The sequence below is a fragment of the Penicillium cinerascens genome (assembly GCF_028974065.1).
Source record: "Penicillium cinerascens strain IBT 15544 chromosome Unknown contig_5_segment0_segment0, whole genome shotgun sequence".
NCBI classification, from domain to species: domain Eukaryota; kingdom Fungi; phylum Ascomycota; class Eurotiomycetes; order Eurotiales; family Aspergillaceae; genus Penicillium; species Penicillium cinerascens.
This window is the reverse complement of record NW_026695294.1, coordinates 1,778,239-1,801,742: the sequence shown is the minus strand read 5'-3', so window position 1 is coordinate 1,801,742 and position 23,504 is coordinate 1,778,239. Positions and strand designations below refer to the sequence as shown.

Below are 23,504 nucleotides of genomic sequence, written 5' to 3'. Positions count from 1 at the left end.
CTGTGGAACCCGCTTCCAGTCCAGCTTTATAAAGTGGACGCCCGCACTTGATCCCACCGTACTGTTCATAATCGAGAGCTCTGCGTTGTACAGTTCGCCGCAGAGCCCCTGGACCCCACGATTGATTGCATCATATATGGACTGAGCCCTGTTTCCGCCGTTGCACTCGCACACGTATCGTACGACCTAATGCCCCGACCGAGTCGATCCTGTCCCGACCCTATACCATGACCTCAATCTCCGCCGACCGTCCGAATAGGACGGATCCCGCCGGCACGGGGAGCGCAGAGACCTCCAATCGCCCACAGAAGCTGCAAGAGTCGTGGACGTCTGAATCCTCGGGGAATGCGGTCGCATCCGAGTCACCTCTGCAGTACTCGTCCTTTTCCAGTTCCGACAGCGACGAGCCGCTCCGACCTTCCAATGACGTGGACGAGGATGACGCCGGCGACGTGGTTGGGGTCAGCATCGGGCGCGCTCAGAGCCGCATGAAAGCTCGCGCAACGCCCGCCGAAGAAAAAACCCGAGCGTTGGAACAGAACGGCGAATATTTTTCGGCGATCCCAGATCCCGTCAGCGAGGATGGCTTGTTCATTTCTCAGATCACAGCCGAACCTGAGCAGGTGGAGCCAACGGTTCAGACTCAAGTGCCGGCCTCCCATCCGTCTCAAAGAACGCCAGCGACGCATCCTGCCGCCCCCTCCGTGCCGGTGGACCGCCGGACGCCCAAAGGTCCCCACACCGACCATCACGAGGCTAAAGAGAGCGGTAATCAACGGTCCAGCTTCACCCGTTCGCTGTTGAAGACTTCGTTGCCGCGAAGACCGCGTGCTTGGTCCGGGGAATTGAAGAGGTTCCTGCCGGACTTGGGTTCGCTGGCGAAAGTGCCATCTCTTTCGTTTCGTGGTAATACGCATAACCGACCTCGCAGCCGGACCACGGAAGGCTCAAGCAAACGAATTCCGGGTGTCGATACAAGGTGCACATCGCTAGACCGGAGAAAGCCACCTTCCCCGCGACCAACAAACAATGCTGGGCACGATGAAGATGAAGGAGACGACGCCCGGCCTATTTCAGAGCTGCAGTCGCTGGGCGGCAGCTCAGCTGTAAAACACTCATACTCGAAACGGCCCAGTCTGGCGCAGAAACGACCACCAAGTCTGCGCAAATCATCTTCAGATCAATCTCTTTACTTGCGCGCATCTTCGACCGCATCGTCGCTGGAACAGCGACCGCTATACGAAAATGTACATTCACAGGTCAACAGCCGCTTCAAGGCGATCAAGGATAGCTTGCAGGACTCAAGTAGCCGACTGCTCAGCATGCCCAGCCTGCATTTACAGGATATTCGGGGTGATTGGGCTAATCGGCCCTTCTTCAATGAGAACGGAGGCACAAATTTGAACACTGCAACTGATAAGGGTGCCAAGGTACATGCCGCTATGCCTCCACCTCCACCTCCACGAAACCACCCTCAGTCAACGCATCCAATCCTGGAACAAGCCATGTCAGAACTCACCGGCGATGTCGTGATTTTGGGAGGCTACCGTGGCTCGATCTTGCGGTCTGCTAAGCCGCCACACCGGCAGCTCTGGGTGCCGATGAAGGTTGGGCTGAATCTGCGAAAGGTGGATTTGGAGGTCGGTTTAACTCGAGAGGACGAAGAACGCATGGAGGAGACGATCATCCCATCCGGCGTGCTATCCCATGTCGGTCCTGTGGACGTCTGTCGGCGACTGATGAAGCGGCTGCGCAAATGCGACAACGCCATCCGCGGCGACATGCGCGTCTGGGACTACGGATACGACTGGCGCCTCAGTCCTGAACTGTTATCCCAGAGACTTATCGCTTTTCTGGAACGCTTGCCTTGCAACCGAGGCTCCTCAGAAGGCGCTCTACCAATCCGACGGGGTGCTACGGTGATCGCCCACAGTCTAGGCGGACTCATTACCCGGCATGCTGTGAACCAGCGACCTGATCTCTTTGCAGGCGTCTTGTATGCGGGAGTACCGCAGCACTGCGTCAACATCCTCGGTCCGCTTCGCAACGGCGATGACGTCCTGCTCAGTTCGCGGGTGCTTACCGCACAGGTCAATTTCACCTTCCGTACCAGTTTTGCTCTTCTCCCCGACGACGGTCGCTGTTTCATCGATAAACAGTCCAAGGAAGAATACCGCGTTGACTTCTTTGACCCTAAAAAATGGGAAGAGCACCGCCTCTCCCCCTGCTGTGGTCCTGCTCTGCCCGCAACGTCGGCAGGCAGAGGGTTCAAAGATTTCGCTAGCATTGGCAAGAGGTTTTCGTTAGGTGCTCGAGATGAATTGAATTTCAACGAGCAAGACCTCAACGACCTCAACGACCCCAACACCAGCACAGAAGAGGATACACAAAACCCGCGTCGCGTTGGCCACCTACCCCACGCCGCTACAGATAATATCGCGACATCTAGCTCTGACAAAGTCAGCGAGAAGGTCGGCGATAAAGTCAACGAAACCATCGTCCCAGGCGTCGACGGCCTCGTCGGCCCAGTTCCGAACCCCCGCGGCAGTGCCGGGGCAAGCAGAGCTTCGACAACTAGTACGATCCCACTCGCCGTAGCCATGGAATATCTGCAGCGCACTCTGGCCGAGATCAAGCGCTTCAAGTACGAAATGGACTTCCAGCCTGCCCATCAGATGGAGAACCGCTACCCACCAACAGCCGTTCTATACGGCAAGAGTGTGCCCACGGTCTACGGTGCGCGTGTCTCCTCGCGCGAGGCCATCAAGCAAACAGACGCCTATGACGACCTTGCCTTTGCGGCTGGCGATGGTGTCTGTCTCGCTTCTGCGGCCATGTTGCCACCCGGGTACCGAATTATCAAACATGGATTGGTGAAGAGTGATCGAGGACATGTTGGTTTGCTCGGTGACCTTGAGGGTGTGGGCCAGTGTTTACGGGCTATTATTCGGGGACGAAAAGAAGGAGTCGGTCTTGGGAACTCGAAATCATGATTCCCTCTTACCTTGTGACTTGGGGGTTTTGCATCTGCATTTTGCTTTTTTGATGATACCATCTCTACGCGTCATGATCTTGTTTAGCGAATTAGCTGGGGTCTGTCGACCCCGGGTGTGATTGGAACCTTTGTTTTAGTGTTCTATACTCACGGACGTGACGGAAATTATATATAGAAAAAGAAGATAGAACTGGAGAAGCCATGTATATTAACAGACTCCTTTTTCAAAATCGCTATAAAACCCAAATGCTCTATATACTCTGATTCCAACTGCATTCTTTTGTATTCACAGAATTCCCAAAAAATAAGAAAAAAAACCCCCAAATAAATCATATCTCGAAATCATGAAGAAACTTCGCGATTAAAAGGAGACACTCCATCAAAAATCTTAATCCGTGCGCGAGTTGGCAATGTTTAAGACTAGGATATCCGTAGCCCCGACCTTAATCAGCTCGTCCATGACAGTCGCAATGCGCTTCTTCTCGACCATCGAGCTGATAGCCACCCAGTTCTCCTCCTCGAGCGCGGTGATGGTGGGCGCCCGCTTGCCGGGGGTGATCTTGGCCGCGACAGCCAGTTCGGACCGCGGAATATTGTACTGGCACAGCACGAAGCGCTGGGCGGTGATGACTCCGCGAATGCGCGCGGCAATCAGGTCGAGCAGCTCGTTCTTCGAGCCGCGCGACTTGACCAGCACGGCTGTGCTCTCAACGACGGTGTCGATGGCCTTGAGACCAGCGGCCTTCATGGTCTCGCCGGATTCTAAGAAGTAGTTAGTTTCAATCCAGATGTTGGGTTATAGGTGTCACCACATACCAACAAGATCCACAATACCATCCGCAACGCCCAGCGCGCAGGCAGCCTCAACACTACCGCCAACGTATTTGATTTTGGTCTGAAGCTTTTCGCCGGCCGCGGCGCCCTCAAGCTTGCGGAAGAAAGCATCGGACAGTGCAGTGAAGCTGGTCACCACATTGCGGCCAATGAGCTGCTTGGCCTCGGTGATATCGCCCTTCTGGGGGACCTGCACCTGCAGCTTGCAGCCGCCGAAACCGAGATCGAGGATCTCTTCGACGCCGGAGACCTCACCATTAGGCAGAGTAGCGTCGTGCTCGGCGACCTGGTCACGGCCGGTAATACCGATGTCGACGCGACCCTCTCCGACAAAGGTGGGGATGTCGGCGGCGGGTAGGAAGATGAGTGCGATGGGTAGGTTCTTGACCAGGGCGATGTCGAGGCGGGTTTCGCGACGGAATTGGACGTCGGAGCCGGCTAGGAGGTCCAGGGTTGCTTGTTGCAGCCGGCCCTCTGTAGAGAATCGGTGTTAGTTGCCGTTGGCGCTTTGAGGTGTCGCTATGAGTCATTGTATTGAGGGGACTTGCTTTTGGGCACGGCGAAGAGGAGTCTTCCTTCTAAGCTGAAGGTAATGTGATGTTAGCAGTGTTCTAGTATAGGGTTGTTCAATTGAGGGTTTGGGTGACTCACTGGTTAACGAGATCCATGATGATAGATCGCGACGCCGGGCACGGTGGATAGGGTCTGGCGAGGGACCGTCAATGCCAATAGAGACTTGATGGGCAAGGATGCGGAGTTAATTGCAAGAGGCTAACTCTGTGTCTCGAAACAATTGAAGCTGCGAAGGAATGTGGATGTCGGGCAGACCGGACCTTTTTGCGGCAGAAATTGGAGGGGCAGCGATCCCGGCATCGGTACTTGCGACGTCGGCGGGCCAGCGGCGGACCAAGGTAGCCCACTGTACTCGGCAATTGGCATTGGAGGATCGGCCCACGTGGATTTAGAGGGAATGGTGATGGAATATGTATTCGGTCTTTTGATGCTATTTGACTATGACTATGCTCGATCTATTACAGTAGCGGCCGTTATCGCGTTCCATATCAAAGACATATAATGCTCTTTCAAACCCTAATCACATGATACGTTGCACTAAATCCGGTTAGCCCCGTATTTGAACAAGATGCTGAATAAGCTGCAAGTTCCTACAGAACAATCGCGTGACGTATAATACTGTATCTTAAATGAAACCCCGCGAGACCCTAGCAAGATGCCACGAGCCATGCCATCAAATCGGAATTCCGACTGGAAGAGCTTTAGGCAGCCCATGGGATCTTCGAAAGGATTCACAGGAACAACCACATCCCTGATTCCCCCAGGAACTCCGTGATGGAGAAACAAAAGCTCACCTCTACATATCGGCCTTCAACATGTCCCTGGAGAACCGTCCTTTGGATGGCAGCAGCCGTGGGGGTGATAAGTCTAATGAGGTTCCATGGTTTCCCTTCCTCAGTGTATCTCTGGGTCTTCCCGAACTACGATGTCCAAGTTCAGAACTCACCCTATGGATCGTTCCCACAAGAGAACGACCCGTTCAATTTTCTCCCCTGTACAGATGCCAGTCGTCCGCCGCCACTTGACGATCCAACCCCTCAGCAATCATGGGCTGCTCTCTTCGACCCTAACCCCAACCACTGGAGCTGGGGTATTACGGGCCGGGGCATTTACCTGTGTGGATATTTAGATCTCCCACGCGATTATCACAACAATTCCGACGCTCGTATCGTCCGCATTGCGGTGACAAAGTTCCAGGTTGCCGGTCTGGCTCCCAGGAACGATCCCAATGTTTCATCCAACAGCTACGGGAGTGAGCGCACCATCATTATAGAACCAGGAGGCCCCGGAGGAAGTGGAACATCTTTCCTTTGGGAGACTGCGGAGGAGATGACTGACCGGTTCAGCGACGGGAAACTCGACGTGCTGGGATGGGACCCGCGCGGTGTGAATTTCTCCCTCCCCTCCGCGGCATGTTTCCCTCAAAATGGGTTCCGGGATCGATGGTCACTTCTGGCGCTTCGATATCGGGAAGAGGCTCCAAAGGGCCAACTGGACATTGTGGATGCCATGAATAACGCTACCTTCTTTGCCTGCCAGCAACAGCTAGGGGATTTTGGTCGCCTCGTCAGCACGGCGACGGTGGCACGCGATCTGGACGAGATCCGAAAAGCACTTCGTGAAGAGGAAGTCACAGGGTACTTCGTCAGCTATGGCACAGGAATTGCTCAGACATATGTCAACATGTTTCCTAACCGAGCGGGTCGCATGATCCTTGATGGTACGGAATATGTCAAGGACCACCGCCTCTTAGGCGGCTTTGGCTGGACCTCTCTCGACAATGCGACAGATGCTTGGCGCGACGGGTTTTTAGGCGAATGTATCAGCGCTGGCCCGGAGTGGTGTGCATTGGCAAATCCTATTTCCAACCAGGACGGCCCCGTAACCCTCGCACAGCTGGAAGTGCGCATGTCCGGACTACTCGAGTCGCTCAAAAATCGCCCACAATCCGCGTACACGAAATCCGGAGGCCCATCACTGATCACTCACTCAGCGCTCGTGGAGAGGGTTATCTATCCGGCTATGTATAGACCGATGAACTGGCCGAGTACCGCGCAAATGCTCTATGAGCTCGAAGCAGGAAATGCTACACTAGCAGCCAACCTCTTAGACCTCACGTGGAGTGACCATTCCGAGAAGCCATCGTATCCATTTGTCCCATCTTCTAGTGAACTCGAGCTTCTCGTGATCTGTTCTGATTCATATGATGCGCCCCTTCCAGACGGACTCGATTGGTGGGATCACTTGTGGGAGAATATGACTGCCCAGAGCTGGATGGCGGGTAACTCTCGCTTCTTCGCAGTTTTACCTTGCCGATATTACAATACTTATTGGCCCGTCCCTCCAGAGGTGTATCGCGGGGATCTCAACCATACTCTCAAAACCCCCGTCCTTCTCGTCGCCTCCCCGTATGATCCCGCAACCCCTTTACGCAATGGAAGAAGACTTCTTGAAGAGATGGGCCAAAATGCCCGGCTAATTGTTCACCATGCCTATGGGCATAGTTCCAGACGTGACAGGTCGGATTGCACGAATCGAGTCGCAAAGGCTTACATTCTACATGGAATTCTTCCTACAAGTCAAGAATTCCAGTGTTATGCCAATAGCAAGCCTTACGTTCATCACGCCGTAATTGACTAACGGAAAGAGCTTGCACAAATGCCCGATTATATCTCTGCATATATTTACGTCCAATTCATATAATAAATAACTAAAATCCTGTTGCCTTGAATCATCGCCAATACAATTATGACCCAAGTCTTTGTATTTAATGTAAATACCTCTGGAGGTTTGGTACAGGAATATCAATAGGCCGGTGCTATTCTAGAGTCCGATATTGGTACGTGGCAGTTACAAAACCGAACAATCAGGAGCTTTTAGATAAGATTTTGCGAGTGATGTGACTAGGGTTTAAAAGAGCATCTCTCATACTTCTGATATAGAAGGCGATAACGGTCGCTACTGTACTGCAGAGCAGGGTCATTGCACGGCGGTACAAAAGTAAAAAGAAAAATGGTTAGTGGCCTAAATTATCAGGCGTCGAGGGAGATCAGCTGAGTCATTATATGCCTGACGGCTCAGGTGTCGGAAGCCCTGAGCCCTCGCGTAATTTGGAACCCACACAAGGCAAAATCATCTTCACATCCGCCTCTTCCTCCAGTCCACCCAAACTTTCACCACCCTCGCCGTACGAGCTCAACGCCCTCTCCCTCCAAGATGGATTCCAGCAAGACCCCCGTCAAGCTCGTCAAGGTGACCCGTGTCCTCGGCCGCACCGGTACGTGCCCTTCCTGAACCGCTGGACAAATTCAAGATATTCAAGATCCGCGGGGATTTACGTCCATCCCCGCCCCCCCAATCGCCCGCCGCGAGAATTCGAGAATGAAACAGCGAAATTCCAGAGCACACCGAATACTAATGAGTGATTTTTTTGTCTTGCAGGTTCCCGTGGTGGTGTCACCCAGGTCCGCGTCGAGTTCATGGACGACACCTCCCGTTCCATCATCCGTAACGTTAAGGGCCCGGGTACGTGAATTCGATTCATTTCATTCCGGAGGAGAAATTCCAGGCAAGAGGAGGAAGTCGAAGGGACATGTTGAAGAAATCATGGGAGCTGGGAGTTTTGGACCACTGGAATGGACCATTTCAACGAATCACCGCTAACGCAATTTCGCCCACAGTCCGGGTTGACGACATTCTCTGCCTGCTCGAGTCCGAGCGTGAGGCTCGCCGTCTCCGTTAAAAATTCCAAAACGGCAATTCAACTCGCGCCATGTCTTTCGTCTCTCTCTTTCTCTCGCATATCCCTCACGTCCGGTTTTCCTTGATCGTTCTTCGGCCAAAAATGTGTCCCCGCTTTTCTTTCTTGCCGTACCTCTGACTCCCCGACTCCTCAACCTCGTCCGCCGCGCCGTCCATTTCATGCACCTCTCGATTTGAGGCCGTCCTTTCCGATGATCGAATGCAGGTGAATGGATATGGGTGGATGGATTCTTGGGTTTCCCCCCAAGATCCCAGAAGTCGATCACTGGTTTTCCGAACGGGAGAGAGAGATGGAGAGAAACGAGCAGACCTTTTGTTCAAATGAGAAATGAAATGAGGTTGCGCGATGGCTGGTTTGTGGATTTGTGGGATTGGTCTGGTCTGGTTTGGTCTGGTGTTTTATTACATACACACTTCCATTTTGGCGTGCTTTGCATGGGCTTAATGCGACAAACGAGGTTGTGATGTGCTTTTTTTCTTATCTTCTTCTAGACAAGATGGGACGCCGGACGTGAGCTAGGTCTGACCGACAAAAAAGAACAATGGGAATCCAAAAAAAATTTGAAACTTCCGGTTCTACGAGGTCGAAAGACTGAGGCAATCGTAATGCAAGTAATGGCTGTAGTATCTCTCCACGCTACATTCTTCGAAGTCGTAGCCGCTCCCGAGTGTCCGCCACAGCCTCGTGTTTGCGCCAAACTTAATCTCGGCTTCGTATATATTCATGACGTGGGGCATGTCTTTGATATCCCCAGATTCAAACAACGTATGGTCAACTCTCAAAGCGTCGCTAAATAGTGACCTGTTAGGGAAATGCATCTCTCCAATGGAGCAGGTTCAATCACCATCTACCTCAATCTTCCAACACTCTGGACGAGATCACTGCGTATGCCGAAAAGATGGGATGGAAATTTCCGTTATCCAGTTCCTCGAAGACGCATGCTGCTTGGGATGAAGCTGAGAAGGAGGGTGAGGTTATCATCTGGAAGCCTGGCAATGGGTGTTTTGGACTTTGTTGTTTCCTTAGGGATGGCGATAAGGCGTTCCATACCTTTGATACCTCTGACCGGGGGCTCGAGGCTATTCTTGCGACGTATCATTTGTTGGATATGACGGCTTTGGGAAGACAGGAAGATTGGAATGGGATAGACAACTTCCGGCGGCATTATGAGTATTGAGGATTGTCTTTAGCGTTGGATGTGCAACATTGGAGTGCTCCAAAAAGTGTTGTTCAGGATATATCATAATGCTACAGTGTCTACTTCCTTCTACGTCACGTTTATAGGATCTTGATGGTAATATGCTTATGATTTTGGAAAGACGCCGTAAACACTGGTGGACATGCAGGTGAACATGCTAACCATACAAGAACTATCCAGTTACAACTGCTCAGCACTCGCAAGCAATCGATCAAACAGATCATCCTTATGAGAACCTTCCTCAACAATCTTCCCCACAGCGCCAACAACAGCAGCCAACCTCTTCCGCTTAATAGCCTCCTCCAACTCCGCACTCTTCATCCTCGCAAGATCCAGCACGGACGTCGGCAAATTCGCCAAACGCGCAACATTCAATCCATAACTCCGATGAGCCACCCCCTCACCAACCTCATAAAGGAAAGTGATATCATCATCATCCTCCCCCGACTCCGTGAACCGCATGTGCACATTCCTCAGTTCTGCATTTGGAAAAGACTGCACCATACGCGAGAGATGCTGGTAATGTGTGACGAACAGCGTCAGCGATTGAATCGACCGTACCATGTGATCCAAAACAGCCTGCGCGATCGCGACACCGTCGTGCGTGGATGTTCCGCGACCGAGTTCGTCGAGGATCACTAGTGACCGCGGCGTTGCTTGTTTGAGGATATCTGCTGTTTCTGAAAGCTCGACCATGAATGTCGATTCGCCGGCGAGCATGTTGTCGAATGCACCCATGCGCGTGAATACTGCATCTAGGAGGCCTAGACGGGCTGAGGCTGCTGGGACGTAAGAGCCTATTTGGCCCATTATGGCGATGAGAGCGATTTGTCGTACGTAGCTGGACTTGCCGCCCATGTTTGGACCTGTTACAAGGAGGGCGCGGGTGCCGTCGTGGTCGAGTTTTGTGTCATTTGGAACGTATGTGTCTGTTAGAAGACGCTCGACCATGGGGTGGCGGCCTTGTTCGACGTGGAGGCAGGCATCTTCGGTGTATTCGGGCTTGACGTAGCCGGGTTGTTGAGCGATGGCGGCCAAAGAGACTAGACAATCGAGGGTTGCAAGGGACTGTACACAGTCTCGGAAGGATTGGTATTGTAGAGAGATATCTGCCAGAAGAGATGCGAAGGCCTTGTCGCAGGCTGCAGCGAGTGCTTCCTTGTACTGGTCTCGTTGGCGGATCAGTTGGATCACCTCCGGGGTGTGGAAGCGGGAGACCTTCTTGGTACCGCTAACCTTGACCCAAGAGGCAGGCACTTTTTTGATCGCCAGGGAGTTGTTCTCGATCTCGATCAGGTATTCGATGCCGGAAACAGTCGCGTTCTCGACTTTCTTCCTGCCCAGCTTCTCCTCGGCTACCTTGAGGTGAGCCTGCAATTCGTGTTCGATACTGGCGATGCCCAGCTTTTTTTCGCCAATCTCGTCGGTTTCTTCCTCTTCTCGGAAGAAGGCGTATTTGTCATCTTTCTTGGCCGCGTACATGTTGATCTTGTCCAAGAATCGGGTGACATCTTCTTGGATTGTTGGGAGAGAAGCAACAGCCTCACTAAGAAGTGTCGATTCAAAGCCCGAGTCGGCGGGGGATTTGATGTCCGCGAATGCCATGGCGATCGTCTGCATGGTTTGCAGGACTGTGAGGAGCTCTGGGCGAGTGCACTATCTGAACATTAGCACCAAATCCATCAGCTGAACGGGGGACACTGACCTTGCCATAGTAAATGCGAATCAAGCTCTTTTCCAAGTCACTCTTAATCTTGCTCAGCAACCCTTTGACTCTCTCTACAGGGACCGCTCGAGCAGGATCGGTCAACTCCTCCACAGCATTGGTACGCTCTTCCAGCCTTGTCTTATCAAGCAAAGGCCGTCCAACCCACCGGCGCAACAAACGCTGTCCGAAGCGCGTCTGCGTCCGGTCCAATGTCCAGAAAAGACTCCCTTTCGCCGAGTGATCAGTCTGATTCTGGTAGATCTCCAGACTGACCAGAGTATTTCCATTCAGAAGCATATGAGACCGCGCCGAGAAGGGCTGGAAGTACTTGGTCAAGTCAAAGACATGTTCCAGGCCGTACTCAGTCATATGCTCGATCATGGAGGACAGGCAGATCGTAACGTGCTCCGGCAACTCGAGGACGTTCTTCAACAGCTGTGCAGCACGTACATCCTCATCAGTTCCAGTAGCTTTCATCTTGCCAGCATAGAAGCTTGAAACATGGCTATACGCTTCAGCGGCAGCAGTCTTCTTCTTCGTAGTCCGCTCCAACCGCACGGCGTCACCAAAAACATTCATCTTGCTCCCAGACAGATGTCGCACCAGCTTCTCACTAGCCCGAGACATTTCCCCAACGATCAAAATCTCGCAAGGCGCAATATGCAAAAGCCGAGTCTCGATTTCACTTCGCATGAAACCGTCCTCGAAATCATCGTAGATCACATCGCCCGTGTTGGGCTGCACCGCGACAATACCGACATGTACTCGCTCATCATTACCCCAGCCTTTGGCATTGGACTCTGTAATGCAAAGCATATACCCCGTAGCCGGCGAAGCATGTCCAGCTGCTGGGGCCGGGCTCTCGAGGCCTTCGATATCATCAATGTACGTGCCTTTCGTGTACAAGTTGGTCAACTTGCGGACGAACGGCGCATTGCGGTTATCGCCCGCAGCCTTCAGCGCAGCCGTTTCGATCTGTCGTACAACACCAACCTTGTGTCCTGCGGTAATGAGGCGTTTCACATGGACATGTAGCCGATGGACGGGGATACTAGCTGAAGCAAACCGGTCGATGTGGGCTTCTGATGGATCTGCAAGTAAACATTAGCCATCAATTCTGCCGTTCTCAAGTAGAACGCAACATACGCTCATCAAACCTGAATTTCCCAGGTATGCACACAATCCCCAGTTCCTTAGCCGCAATCCGCGCATCCTCGCCAAAGAACCGGAACTTGTATCCGACCTCGATAACCAGCACCGTTTCCATATGCTTCCGCTTGATCTCGATAACCTGCTTTTCCATCGGTGTGAGTTTGCCGCCACCCTTCTTGGCGCCTTTTCCCTTGGTGGGCGGCGGAGGAGCCTCCTCTTCGTCGTCGGCCTCTTCAGTCTCCGCGGCGGCAACGTCACTGGCAGCCGCTCGACCAATTCCAATTAGGCAGTCTGCACCACCAAGCTTCCGAACAAACTTCTGGTGCAGTTTCTCTCTTTGTTTCTTCCATTGTGTGTCCTCGTGGTCATCCTCTGTAGTTGTGGCGCCGGCGGGCGAGCTTTGGAACTTGAAGAGGTCGGTGCGTTGGCTGCTGATCAGCTGCGAGGGTGGGTTGGCAGGTATTTCTGCAGGCTGTTCCGGTTCGGTGGGAATAGATCCGTTCGTTCTGGCACGTTTCGTAGGCCGCACTACGAGTTCGTCCTCGTCTTCGGCTTCAGGCTCTGGTTCGGGAGCTTGCTTTTGGTCATGGTCTTCCTCCGGCGACGCTGGCCGTTTCTTGGATGACCGCTCTTGAGCAGCCTCCGAGCCATTTGAGGCACTTTGTTGTGACGAGGGCTTTTGCGTGAAGAAGCTGGAGATAGTCGGTTGCTTGCGTTTCAGGGACGGAGACGGTGCGGAGGGCGATTGGGAGGAATGGGATGTCATGATGCAAGACGGCGCAGCCGCGCGAATCAGTCGTGTAGATGAATATGTTGAATGGATATCAAGAAGACGTAACACAGAGCAGTGATGCCCTAGTCGTGTCCTCTTCAATACTGTACTCCGGAGCTCGACGCGTAGAAACGCGCGGAGGCGTTAATGGGCGCTGACTCAGCTCTTATCGGGGCCACGATAAGTTAGCCCTACTTGGAACGAGATGTGATGAATCATACGAGAAAGAGATATAATAGAACTTATTCATACAACATCTAATCATAGTAAGCGTGTTACAAACTTGGTTTGTCGTCCATCCCGAGAGAAATACAGATCGATGCCCATACAGAAACTCGACTCCAGGTAACAATCCACACCGATTTGAAGACAATCGTCATGAAAGGATAGAAGCTCACTCTCTGGCCCAAACCACGGTATCCGATATCCGCAAAGCTCGTTTTAAAGGACGGCAGCAAATGCTTGCCCATTACGCCGAGCAGTTGAGCTGGGACATGGTCTAGTCGACATTGCCAGTCAGGTAAAGCCGGGCAAGTTCCTGGTGGTCCTCTTCGGAAACGGTCGCCTCGGAAGAGGCACAGCGTGTAACCGCCGCCCAGCCAATGTTGCTCGCTGAAGCATTTACCTCGAAAGGGTTGTCGTCGTCATAAAAGTCCATCCGAGCAGAAGGGGCCAACAGAGGGTTGGACTGATATCCGTGCCTGCCACGGTCAACTTCTTCGGCAAGATCAGATGCTGAAGGCTCGCAGAGGATGTACCGGGAATACACAGCCGCATCTGGCTCGAATCTCTGTAAGAATGAAGAGCTGTTCCAGGAGTGAAGGTCAATGCGGCCCTGGGGGTTCAGGATGGGCTCGATGTTTTCTTTGTTCAAGGAGGACTGGTCGGTCTTGTGTCCGTGATTGTTAGTGATCGACTTGCTATCCAGAACAAGTTGAGCGGGGGTCAGTGTGTCCCGAGGAACCTTGAAAATAACGCGTTGGTCTTTGAAAGTCTGCTTGTCTTGGTCATCGTCGGTAAAAACAGCGAAGCCTTTGCGAGATCGCTTTCCAAATGCTTTGGCGGAGAGAGCAATATCACCACCATCCTCGGCTGTATAGGATGATCTGGGTCTTTTCATGCGAGTGAATGAGCGTGAAGGGGTCGGACTGTTCGCGAGGCACTCATCCTCGGCCTCGCGAATTTGAGGGGTGGTCTTCTTCGCACGCTTTCGGTCCTGGGCACGGGGAAGGTTAGGGTCGTTCTGACGAAGCGCGTTTCGTCGGGTACGCGGCCTTGGACGAGGCTGACGGTGTCTGGGGATTGGAGTTTCTCCCTTCAGCGGACTTTCATCGTCGACATTGCCTGAAATCACACGCTGCTTCCTCAGGATTCCGGTGGGCGAGAAGATAAGCTCCGTGGGCTCTACCTGCGAGGACGTCTTTTCCATCATCTTCACAACATTGCTGTCCTTTTTCTGATTCCGCTTACGTCGCATCTGCTGCGTGGCTGAATCAAATATGTCCATTCCCGGCCACAGCACACCTTTGAGTCTTGCCATCTCATCAGCCCGTTCCTTGTCAGCCTCGGCACCTTCCAAGATCTCGGTGCGACCTCTGGCATCAACAAGTGCATCCGAAGCTTCGCTGCCCACTCCCCAAGGCACATCACTGTGTCGAAATATAATGCGTGAAGGTTCCGGCGTCACAGGCAAGACCGCACTGGGATTTTCTCCTTCGGCACTGTATGAAACACACTCATACCACTCCACCGCATCTGCAGTGTCCATGAGTTGAGACGAACCAGTACCAAGGGGTACACTCGAAATCATGTTGGTATCAGTGGCTGCAGATATGGTCGGGGTGTAATAGCCTGAGACGATGGATGACCCTTGACTATCCAGTTCGCGTTTCATGTTGCCGTAATCACCAACCAGGCGTGGGTCCAGAAAATCAGGGTGGGATAGAATTGCACAAGGGCTGGGATCGACAGGATCGGCTCTGTGAGAAGTTCTCGAGAGAGGTCGCTGGTCGGTGATGGTTAGCTGGGCTGTGGTCTGTCCTCCAGACTTCCTCTTCTTCCTTTTTTCTTCTTTGGAAGTACTCCGATCGGAGAGCAACTGAGCAAGATCGTTGGTGTTGAACCAATAGTCGTATTGGATGAGCAACTCAACCGCGTCATCCTCCTGGTGGCTGCGGACTTGAAGCTTGAAGTAGTGGGACAGATGAGCTTTGGAAGAGACATGGGTCAACAGATGGGATGTGTCGCTGAAACGGGGTTGTCCCGGGCAGATGATGCATTGGAGCAGAGGAGGATCCATTGAGCCAATAGGTGTATTGGGTAAACCAATAGAGAAAAGAGCAAGTGCAAACCCCAACCAGAAAGAAATTCCAAAGCAAAAGTCGACAGGCAAAATGCTGAAGGAGCGATGAGGGTCGTGAAGGTTGAAGGTTGGAAGGCCGGAAGGGTGGAAGGTTGGACTTGGGGAGGAAGGGAAGGATGCGTAGTCACTCGTGAAAAGCGACGCGTTCAGAGGGAAGGAACCTAGAAGTATACTACGCAAGGGCAGGAACGATCACAGCAAACGTCATGTAATTCGGTATCTTCAGTAAAGTAGAGGATTTATGTACCACGATGTCTTAACAGCCGTTAGGCAATTGTAGGAGGGTATGAAGCGGAATAAGTCAAAGTGGACAATTGCTCTCCTCCTGCCTTGTATCCCGTGATCCATGGGAAAAAGAACCAAGGGTTATTAGATTGCAGGAGGGATCATAGACACTCATATTGAGTGATTGATTTACTTTCCAAGACAGCGAGCTATCACAGACTTGGGCATACAACTAGAAGCCGGTTAGTGCATGATCGTGTAGAAGTGGCAAGGACACATACTAGACAGGATCTACTTCTTGCAGTCCCTCAAACCCCAGAAGGCTCAAGCCTGCAATACCGAAGTGGGTATGGTACACATCAACCATGTTCCCCGGACGGTCTGCAAAACCACCAGCTTCTGGATCCTGTTTGGCGTTAGTGGCGGGAAAAGAGAGATCTGGGGGGTGTGCTTACCTGGCACTGCAGAACAAAGGCGGCGAGCTTCTTGCCATCAATCCAGTGAAGTCGATCTATCATGGCCAGAGCCGAGCCAACCCACCACGTGTAGCATGCATCGACCAGTTTCTCTGGACGACCGTTGAAGCCGCCATTGTCAACTTGACGCTCGCTGAGCCAGGCTCCCAGACGGTCCTTGTTGACCAGGTCCAGGCGTCCGGCAATGGTCAGAGCCCCGACACACGTGAACACTTGGCCTGCATGAGACTCGGCACCGGGGCAGATGCCATAGGCCCCGTCGAAGTTTTCACAGCTTTGGACATAAGTGACTGCTTTGGGGACGTCGAGCAGGTCCAGGAGACCCAGGAGTGACAGTGCATTGAGAGCACCATATAGGAACCGAGTGTCGGTCTCGCCCCATTGATCTCCCATGAAGGAGCCATCTTCTCGGTTCTGCAAGCTTGCAATGAAGGCTCCGACCTTTTGCTTGCCTCCGCGGCCTCTTTTCTCCAACTCGTCCACCGCATCTACGGTAGCCAGGATCTGGACTGCAGATACAGTGTAGAGCATATGAGCATCATGGCCAGGCGCAGCACCAAAACCACCGTTCTCTCTTTGGCAAGAGAGCACAAAGTCAATGGTTTCATCTCGGGATAGAGCATCGGGATGGCCCAGAAGGTGCAGGGCTGTCAAACCCCAGTAGACACCGTTGAGCCGCAAGTGCTCGGTAAGCCAGTATTCCAACTCATCTTTCCGCTATTGTCGCCGTCAATCAACTTGCCCTACCGTCCTAGAGTACCACAGTGAGAAAGAAGCACGCACAGTGTCTAGGTTTTTGATGTAATCCACATGCTTGAGGGTGTGCAAGCTCTGGTCTGACGCGGTGCCTGTGGCCCTGCCCGGACCAGATACGAGGGACATTGAGTGATCCGGTGGGTTATCAGCCCCTTTGGAAGCCGGGGTGGTGATTGGGCAGGTTAGTAGCTCCTGGAGATCAAAGCTTGTCTCGAAGCGGAAACAGAGCCTAGGGTGGATTAAAGGGAGTTCAGATCATGCTGTCATTAAGCAGGGATGGGGCCAAAGGGCTGTGCAGAGCCGCGGGATTAGTCCCGCGAAGCGACTTTTGTGGCTGATTTGTGAACGCCAGATCCGGGATCGCGTGGTTTTGAATGTGTGGCCACGTGATCTGATGAGTCATTATGATTCATGCCTCAGGCATCAGGGCCGTGCGCCAAGCAGCCCCGGGCGCTAGTCTCAGATTATCGGTGCCATGTTTCAGACCGGTGGAGAAGGGTGGATGCATGACAGTCCCAACCGAGCACAAAATTGGGGATGGAATTGTATGGAACCTGGCTGTGGACCGATACTATTCCTGTCGAACCACGCTGTCGAGGTCAGATATACAACACCGGGACAAGGTACACATCACGCCGTTGAAACTGGGATATACTTCAGACATGTCAGAGTCTGACCGCTACAAAACTTGCATCCAGATAAGCAATGTACCTTTTGATCTCTGCACGGACACCTGCATTTTTTTTCATTTCCATCCCATCTTGAAGGAATGAACCACATTGGCGGAATGGCCTGGGGCTGAGAAAGGATCGAGTCGTATACAGTACATAGATTTGTCCTCCGTGGATGGATACCTCGGAGCCGGCGATACTGGAGGAGAGCATAAATATAGTTCACGGTCGGAGTGGCCGGAGCCCTACTGGTATCCGTACACCGTGTTCCGATGAGGCAAATGGAGAAAGACATGTGTTTCTAAAACCAGTGCACCCCACTTCCAAGATTGAGGCAGCGTCTGCGCCATTTAACGGGGAGGGGCATTAGATATGTCTTCCGGGGGTGGGATGGCTATCGGTGGACAAAGCCCGAAGTTTGGGCTAAGGGAAAGACGCAGTGGGGCATCGGTCCGCTTGAAAGCGCCCGGGACTCGTTTGCGTCTGACGCGGGATTTTGCGCTGGCTTTACCCCTGACAAGAGCTTTGAGAGGGTGTATGGAGCAGACGGGCTATATTTTGCGTCGAATTAGATTTATCCCATTCTATTCGGGTGGCCATTCAGGTACCCTAACCGTACCTCGAGGCGTGATCATCTCAACCAGCGAAGCCTCGATCCGCGACAGAGAGAACCGCGGACGAGCCCAGGTACACTGGGCATCGACACTCGGATTTGCCAGCTTTTCTCTCTCCACCCCACCCGTTGCCCACAGACCGTCCAATCAATTTCCGTGCTGCTGCAACGTAAGAGGAAAGCACATCATCCCGTCCGTGGCTCCCATTGCCAGACCCAGTGGCTCTGCTCACGGGTGGAGATAATCCTCCGGGAGGCGATTTATGATGATGGTGGTGGTGGGTGGTTGTGTACCTGTGTGCCTCCTAGGATTGTCCACTGAGAACATAACCAACCCTCATGATGCCACGGCAGTTCAATTCGTAGCCGTAGAGCCCCATCGTTTAGATCCCACTGCCCAAGGAAGACGAGGTTGTCAAACGGACCCCAACAGTAGACGATTGACACGTGAGTTCAAGGTAAAGGATGTTCACCGACCGTCACCTTATTGGGACAAGCGATGACCCTTAGAACGGAGTGCGGTTCCCCCCTTGGGAATCAGATCTGGCATACAATTAGAGGTAGAGTGTAGAGAAATTAGAATCAAAGTGGAATCACCGAATCCCCCACCGAGGTGTCTCTTCCCCGTGGATCGCCCGCTGCTAACTGAAGGATAAACGAGGGCTTGGCTCACCTTGCATAATCTCCTTTCTGGAATGCGTCTCCCACCCTTGACGTCTTCCCTGGAGTGTTCTTCCTTCTAATCCACGACCCTTTGACCATCTTTGCGCACTCCCGGAGAGGTTAGCGCACGACTTTGCTTTGGGACTAAAGCCAGTCCCAGCTAACGCACCCGCTACACTTGCGCTAAGTCCGTTCCGGGGCTTGGGCTTCTTCGGATTTGAAGTGGTCCCTACTTTTTTTCCCCTTGACGTGTGCTCGGGCTTGTTGGTCTTTGTGCTCTCCCTCCTCACGCCTGTGGGTGTCTGTTCGAATCGCCCTGCCCTGTCGATTGCTTGAACCGAAAAAGAGGGGGACAAAGCGACTTGGCTCCTCGACAACAACAACCCCTCGATCACCCGGGGCGCTGAAAGTCGCACAGAGAACGTCGTGGAGGCATAATATGAGGGGACACTTGGTGAGTGACTGCTTCGAACTTTCCCGAGGCGCCTGTGAATGTGGCCATTGTTTCCGGGTTTCGATGCCTGGTCTTGTTGATAAAGAACTTGCCCGCTTTGGATTCCGTTCCCACCCCCCTGCATCTGTCATCGTGACCCGCGGATTGGTCTTTTTTTAGACGCGCTTTCGCTGTCGAGATCTCGTTTGACTGACTGTATAACGATGTCCTTTAGATTCCATTTCAGAAGCACCCTACACAAACAAGCCGTCCCGACAACGGTCCCCTACCTCAACCGCAGCCTATAATACACTTTGGGCTGAACAACAACAACACCAACACCACTCAGTTGAAGTAAGCAATCCGAGGAAGCCTGAAAAGATCACGATCAGATCACCGGTGGTCGATCGCGATCAGGTACACGTCAGCCGCAGCCCAGGTCGCCTGGTTAAATACACTCGCTGACAAAATCCTATTCACAGCTGAACAGATCCTCACTTCGACGGCTGAGCCTAGTGCGTTGAGCCTGCGACGCCTTTGTCCCGATCCCCTCGCATCACAATTAGAGGCTGTCGCCTTCATTGCCGCCCAACATGCCGTCTCGAAATTCCACAGTGCCCAATCTGGACCTCAAATCCCTGAAAACCGACACGGACAACGGCAAAATTCCTTCTCCTCTCACACCTGGTGCTCAGAGCTCCGACGGGCTCAGCCCCTTGACGCCACGATCGCCCAAGTCTGAGTCGAGCTCACCCTTCTTCAAGGGGACGACCATTCGTCCGGTCACCCAGGACTCAAGTACCAAAGCGACCAGCCCTACAATTGCGCCCTCGTCCGGCAATCTAACCGCCGACACTGCGCCTGAGCCCTCAACACCCGGTCTGACTGCTATCCCGCAGTATTTCTCTTCTCCGAACGACTCGTCCAAACACGCGCGCGATGCCTCGAAGTCGTTTTTCGGTACGTTGAAAGCGCCGAAGTCGTCTCATCGAACACAGCGCTCGGATAGCTCCGAGAACTCGACAGAACCCCCAAAGAGCCGAGGTAGCTCGAGGGATCGCAAGTCATCAATGACGCCGAAAATGACCGAGTCGATCCCGGACTTACCTACGACCATTGGCCGAGCAGCGGAAACTGAGAAGAGTAAGTGCTCATACAGCGTGACTCTACTTCAAAAGAAATTTGCTAACAGCTCTTTTCAAACAGGCGGGGCCTCTTCTGGCGATAAGCGCACGCAACAAACAGCCCTGAGGAAGACGGGCACCGACGTGGATTCCCCACACAAGAAGAGCAAGCCGCGGTTTGCAAATCTCTTGACGCGATCTCGATCCATCCGAGTTGATGATTCGTCTGGGAATAGAGCCATCGGTCGACGACCATCAACTGGCCTGGCTAAGTTGGAGGAGTCCAACCAGAGCGAGTCGCAGAGGCCACCACGCACTGCCACGACCACTACTACGGTTACCTCTAATACTACTCCAGCAACAACCACACGCACCGAGCGCTCTACTCAAGGAGGAATGAACCTGCCCCCTCAGCGCTCTACGCAAGGTGGATTACATCCTCCTGCCCAGCGCTCAGCGGATGGCGCCTCTCTTCGGAAGGAGAGGAGCTATGGGGGCTCCATGGTCACATCAGGTTCTTTGAGCCAGGTTTCGGGCGCGTCTGCCGCAATCTTCAACAATCTTAAGCAGTCCTCCAACGGTGCTGCAGATCGCCTTGGTAAGGCCGGCAAGGGCTTTTTTAGCAAGATCACTCGCAGTGGCAGCACCAACGAGCGGGAGCTCATCAATGACGACTCCTACGTTTGCTCCGTGATCAACCTTCCGCTTATTGAACAAGCACGGAAGACACGCATTTGCAAGAAATTGGAGGACTGCAGAGACAAGACTGAATTCTGGATGCCTGCTCTTCCATACCGCTCCATTGATTATCTTAACTTCAAGGGCTGCGAGGAAGAGGGTCTCTACCGAGTACCAGGAAGTGGCCGCGAGGTCAAGCACTGGCAAAGGCGATTTGATTCAGAGTTGGACATTGACCTCTTTGAAGTGCCTGATCTCTACGACATCAACACGGTCGGGTCCTTGTTTAAGGCCTGGCTTCGTGAACTTCCCGACGAGCTCTTCCCCAAGGCGACACAAGACATGATCGCCCAAAAGTGTGAGGGTGCCACCACTGCCCCGCAATTACTGAAGGATGAGCTCTCCAAGCTCCCGCCGTATAACTACTACCTCCTCTTCGCCATTACCTGCCACCTCAACCTCCTTCACTCTTATGTCGATCAAAACAAGATGGACTACCGCAATCTATGCATCTGCTTCCAGCCTTGTATGAAGATCGATGCATTCTGCTTCCAATTCCTGGTCTGCGACTGGAAGAACTGCTGGCAGGGTTGCTGGACCGAGAAGGAGTTTGTCCAGAAGGAGAAGGAAATGGATGAGCAGGAGGCGGCGGCCGCGGAAGAGAAGGAGGCTACTAAGGCCAAGTCCCAGGTTGCCCAAGCGCCCCAGTCTTCTGCGAGCCACGAACGTGCCGTCTCGTCCGGCTCCAGCTCTAGTGAAAAAACCAAAGAGGAACGGCCTCGGCCGGAAACCTCTCGGGGCCGGAAGCCCAAGCCGAAGAACATTGAGACCGGTCATACAAACCACACAAGAAGCATATCACAGCTTCCCGAGCTTGGCCCACCCCTTTCGCCCATCAAGATCTAGATTCTGTTTTCATCTCATGTTCTGAATTCTCATCTTGATTTGGGCTCTTCGACTTAGCATTTGTGCAACTCAATTATCACGTTGCCCTGAGTTCTTCATCGGCTGGACCGATTTGCCTCAGTTTGAAAGCCTACGGGACATTGGAGCCACTATTCGATATACGAAGTGGCCTCGGGTTTCCTGTATCTTCTTCCTCCGGGTGCTTGACACCCAACCTATTTGGTTTACATCAGCATAGTGCTTCCCCCTCGGCTTACATTCTCCAGTTTGTATATGTTGTTTCATACACCTCGACCCAGGCGAATGGCGGTCTCATTTTGTTGTTGTAATTCCTCTTGTCATGCGACCTCTTTCATTCGGCAACGCAATGCCCATTTGGCCAGTCTGTTTCATGCTGCTTCTGCTCCTTCAGATTCCCCTCTGTGGCTTTACTTGATGTCTTCTGCGTGCACTCACTGCGACTGGTTTCCGTTTCCTATCTGTTTGGCGTTCTCATTGCAAGGATCTGTATAATAGCGGCCATGGGAGGCATTTTCTTTTTACGGTTCAATGAAGACCAATCTGGTTCTCTCGATTTTATTTCAAGGTTCTCTAGACTATGCAGACATGAAGTAGATGTGGGTGTAGATGGAACAGATGTAAACAATGCTTTTTTTAATCTGGTCATATGTCGACCGTCATGAGTTTAAAGGCAAAACCCTCGACTCCAAACCCCAACGCCGAGAACAAAGACATTTCTCAAAATGTACAGCAGTCCCTCGAATACATTAGTTCTTCTTTCCAACGTTCGCCCGCTTCTCATTCGACCGCATCTTGCGCTCATTGCGCTTGATCCTATCCTTGCGCTCAGTACGGCTCATACCACGGATCGAACCTCCCTTCGCGGCGGCATCCTCCTCCTTCTTCCATTTACTCTCATCAACCTCCACAAGCCACTGGTTGTCGTCGTCCTTGTTCTTTCCCTTGTAACCCCACTTGGGCACCCACTCGCCAGAGGCCTCGTCGTAGACCAGCTTCTTGCGACGCTCCTTGTCGGCCAGCGCAGCACCGGGCTTGCTGCTGAACTTGCCAACACCCTTCTTGCGTGCGAACAGCTCCCACTTGGTCGGGGGCTTGGGTGTAGGGAGGGGCTTGAAACGGGGCAGTGCGGTGTTCGGTGCGGGCAGGCTAAGCAAGATGCCGTTCTGCGCGGACGAGGTGATGTTGCATGTTGTGAGGAGTTGGTTCAGCAGGCACTGGGCGCCGTCGCGGGCAGTGGCCTTCAGGGAGCTGTTGAGCGGCTCGCCTTGGGGGATCTCCAGAGGGTTCGGGTCGTTGACCGTCAGGTGGCCCAGGTCGAAGGTGTAGGGAGTCGGCTTGGAGACGGTGATAGGACTTGGGGGTTTATGTTAGTCTCGTGCAATTGTTTGGCTGGGTATCAGCGTTGGGAGAATATATTTCGTACAGTCTCTCGGGCTTGGAGTCAACCCCGTTACCCATATCGACGTCAGTCATTATGGAAGGTGTCTTCTGATCGGCTCAGACTAAAATGAAAAAAATGCTGGTATAGAGCAGCACGAATGGGAGATTTCGAGCTCGGCAAGAAAAAATATTGGCTATCAC

At 52.9% G+C, this 23,504-nt stretch overlaps 10 protein-coding genes across 10 annotated transcripts; 4 read left to right on the top strand and 6 right to left on the bottom strand.

Moving 5' to 3' along the window:
• Positions 1 to 227: 227 nt before the first annotated feature.
• On the top strand, positions 228 to 2,993 carry N7498_005129 (uncharacterized protein; the record flags this gene model as incomplete). The annotated part of the gene is made up of 1 exon (XM_058452191.1): positions 228 to 2,993. The coding sequence occupies one exon, from the start codon at positions 228 to 230 to the stop codon at positions 2,991 to 2,993; it is 2,766 nt and encodes a 921-aa protein (XP_058308729.1).
• Positions 2,994 to 3,383: 390 nt separating this feature from the next.
• On the bottom strand, positions 3,384 to 4,497 carry N7498_005128 (ATP phosphoribosyltransferase; the record flags this gene model as incomplete). The annotated part of the gene is made up of 4 exons (XM_058452190.1): positions 3,384 to 3,757; positions 3,812 to 4,303; positions 4,378 to 4,412; positions 4,481 to 4,497. The coding sequence occupies 4 exons, from the start codon at positions 4,495 to 4,497 to the stop codon at positions 3,384 to 3,386; spliced, it is 918 nt and encodes a 305-aa protein (XP_058308728.1).
• Positions 4,498 to 5,176: 679 nt separating this feature from the next.
• N7498_005127 (uncharacterized protein) lies at positions 5,177 to 7,042 on the top strand (the record flags this gene model as incomplete). The annotated part of the gene is made up of 1 exon (XM_058452189.1): positions 5,177 to 7,042. One exon carries the CDS (start codon positions 5,177 to 5,179, stop codon positions 7,040 to 7,042), a length of 1,866 nt encoding a protein of 621 aa, XP_058308727.1.
• A 486-nt stretch (positions 7,043 to 7,528) lies between these two features.
• Positions 7,529 to 8,618, top strand: N7498_005126 (40S ribosomal protein eS28). The gene is made up of 3 exons (XM_058452188.1): positions 7,529 to 7,679; positions 7,844 to 7,927; positions 8,083 to 8,618. The coding sequence occupies exons 1-3, from the start codon at positions 7,619 to 7,621 to the stop codon at positions 8,142 to 8,144; spliced, it is 207 nt and encodes a 68-aa protein (XP_058308726.1). The 5' UTR covers positions 7,529 to 7,618; the 3' UTR covers positions 8,145 to 8,618.
• Positions 8,619 to 9,081: 463 nt separating this feature from the next.
• On the bottom strand, positions 9,082 to 9,330 carry N7498_005125 (uncharacterized protein; the record flags this gene model as incomplete). Its single annotated transcript, XM_058452187.1, has 1 exon — positions 9,082 to 9,330. One exon carries the CDS (start codon positions 9,328 to 9,330, stop codon positions 9,082 to 9,084), a length of 249 nt encoding a protein of 82 aa, XP_058308725.1.
• A 213-nt stretch (positions 9,331 to 9,543) lies between these two features.
• msh3 (mismatch repair protein MSH3) lies at positions 9,544 to 12,989 on the bottom strand (the record flags this gene model as incomplete). Its single annotated transcript, XM_058452186.1, has 3 exons — positions 9,544 to 11,019; positions 11,069 to 12,162; positions 12,218 to 12,989. 3 exons carry the CDS (start codon positions 12,987 to 12,989, stop codon positions 9,544 to 9,546), a joined length of 3,342 nt encoding a protein of 1,113 aa, XP_058308724.1.
• A 505-nt stretch (positions 12,990 to 13,494) lies between these two features.
• N7498_005123 (uncharacterized protein) lies at positions 13,495 to 15,294 on the bottom strand (the record flags this gene model as incomplete). Its single annotated transcript, XM_058452185.1, has 1 exon — positions 13,495 to 15,294. The coding sequence occupies one exon, from the start codon at positions 15,292 to 15,294 to the stop codon at positions 13,495 to 13,497; it is 1,800 nt and encodes a 599-aa protein (XP_058308723.1).
• A 477-nt stretch (positions 15,295 to 15,771) lies between these two features.
• Positions 15,772 to 16,940, bottom strand: N7498_005122 (Rab geranylgeranyltransferase subunit beta BET2; the record flags this gene model as incomplete). The annotated part of the gene is made up of 4 exons (XM_058452184.1): positions 15,772 to 15,814; positions 15,864 to 15,988; positions 16,038 to 16,775; positions 16,842 to 16,940. The coding sequence occupies 4 exons, from the start codon at positions 16,938 to 16,940 to the stop codon at positions 15,772 to 15,774; spliced, it is 1,005 nt and encodes a 334-aa protein (XP_058308722.1).
• A 2,847-nt stretch (positions 16,941 to 19,787) lies between these two features.
• On the top strand, positions 19,788 to 21,902 carry N7498_005121 (uncharacterized protein; the record flags this gene model as incomplete). The annotated part of the gene is made up of 2 exons (XM_058452183.1): positions 19,788 to 20,337; positions 20,401 to 21,902. 2 exons carry the CDS (start codon positions 19,788 to 19,790, stop codon positions 21,900 to 21,902), a joined length of 2,052 nt encoding a protein of 683 aa, XP_058308721.1.
• Positions 21,903 to 22,554: 652 nt separating this feature from the next.
• On the bottom strand, positions 22,555 to 23,439 carry N7498_005120 (ribosome biogenesis protein RRS1). Its single transcript, XM_058452182.1, has 2 exons — positions 23,347 to 23,439; positions 22,555 to 23,276 (listed from the first exon to the last, which is right to left on the bottom strand). The coding sequence occupies exons 1-2, from the start codon at positions 23,394 to 23,396 to the stop codon at positions 22,670 to 22,672; spliced, it is 657 nt and encodes a 218-aa protein (XP_058308720.1). The 5' UTR covers positions 23,397 to 23,439; the 3' UTR covers positions 22,555 to 22,669.
• Positions 23,440 to 23,504: the final 65 nt, after the last annotated feature.

Excerpts from the sequence above, each read along its gene's own strand:
- N7498_005126 (XM_058452188.1), top strand. The coding sequence starts at position 7,619 with ATGGATTCCAGCAAGACCCCCGTCAAGCTCGTCAAGGTGACCCGTGTC. Across the intron at positions 7,680-7,843 it reads CCGTGTCCTCGGCCGCACCG|GTTCCCGTGGTGGTGTCACC; the intron begins GTACGTGCCCTT and ends TTTGTCTTGCAG. Across the intron at positions 7,928-8,082 it reads CCGTAACGTTAAGGGCCCGG|TCCGGGTTGACGACATTCTC; the intron begins GTACGTGAATTC and ends TTTCGCCCACAG.
- N7498_005120 (XM_058452182.1), bottom strand. The coding sequence starts at position 23,396 with ATGACTGACGTCGATATGGGTAACGGGGTTGACTCCAAGCCCGAGAGA. Across the intron at positions 23,277-23,346 it reads GACTCCAAGCCCGAGAGACT|TCCTATCACCGTCTCCAAGC; the intron begins GTACGAAATATA and ends TAAACCCCCAAG.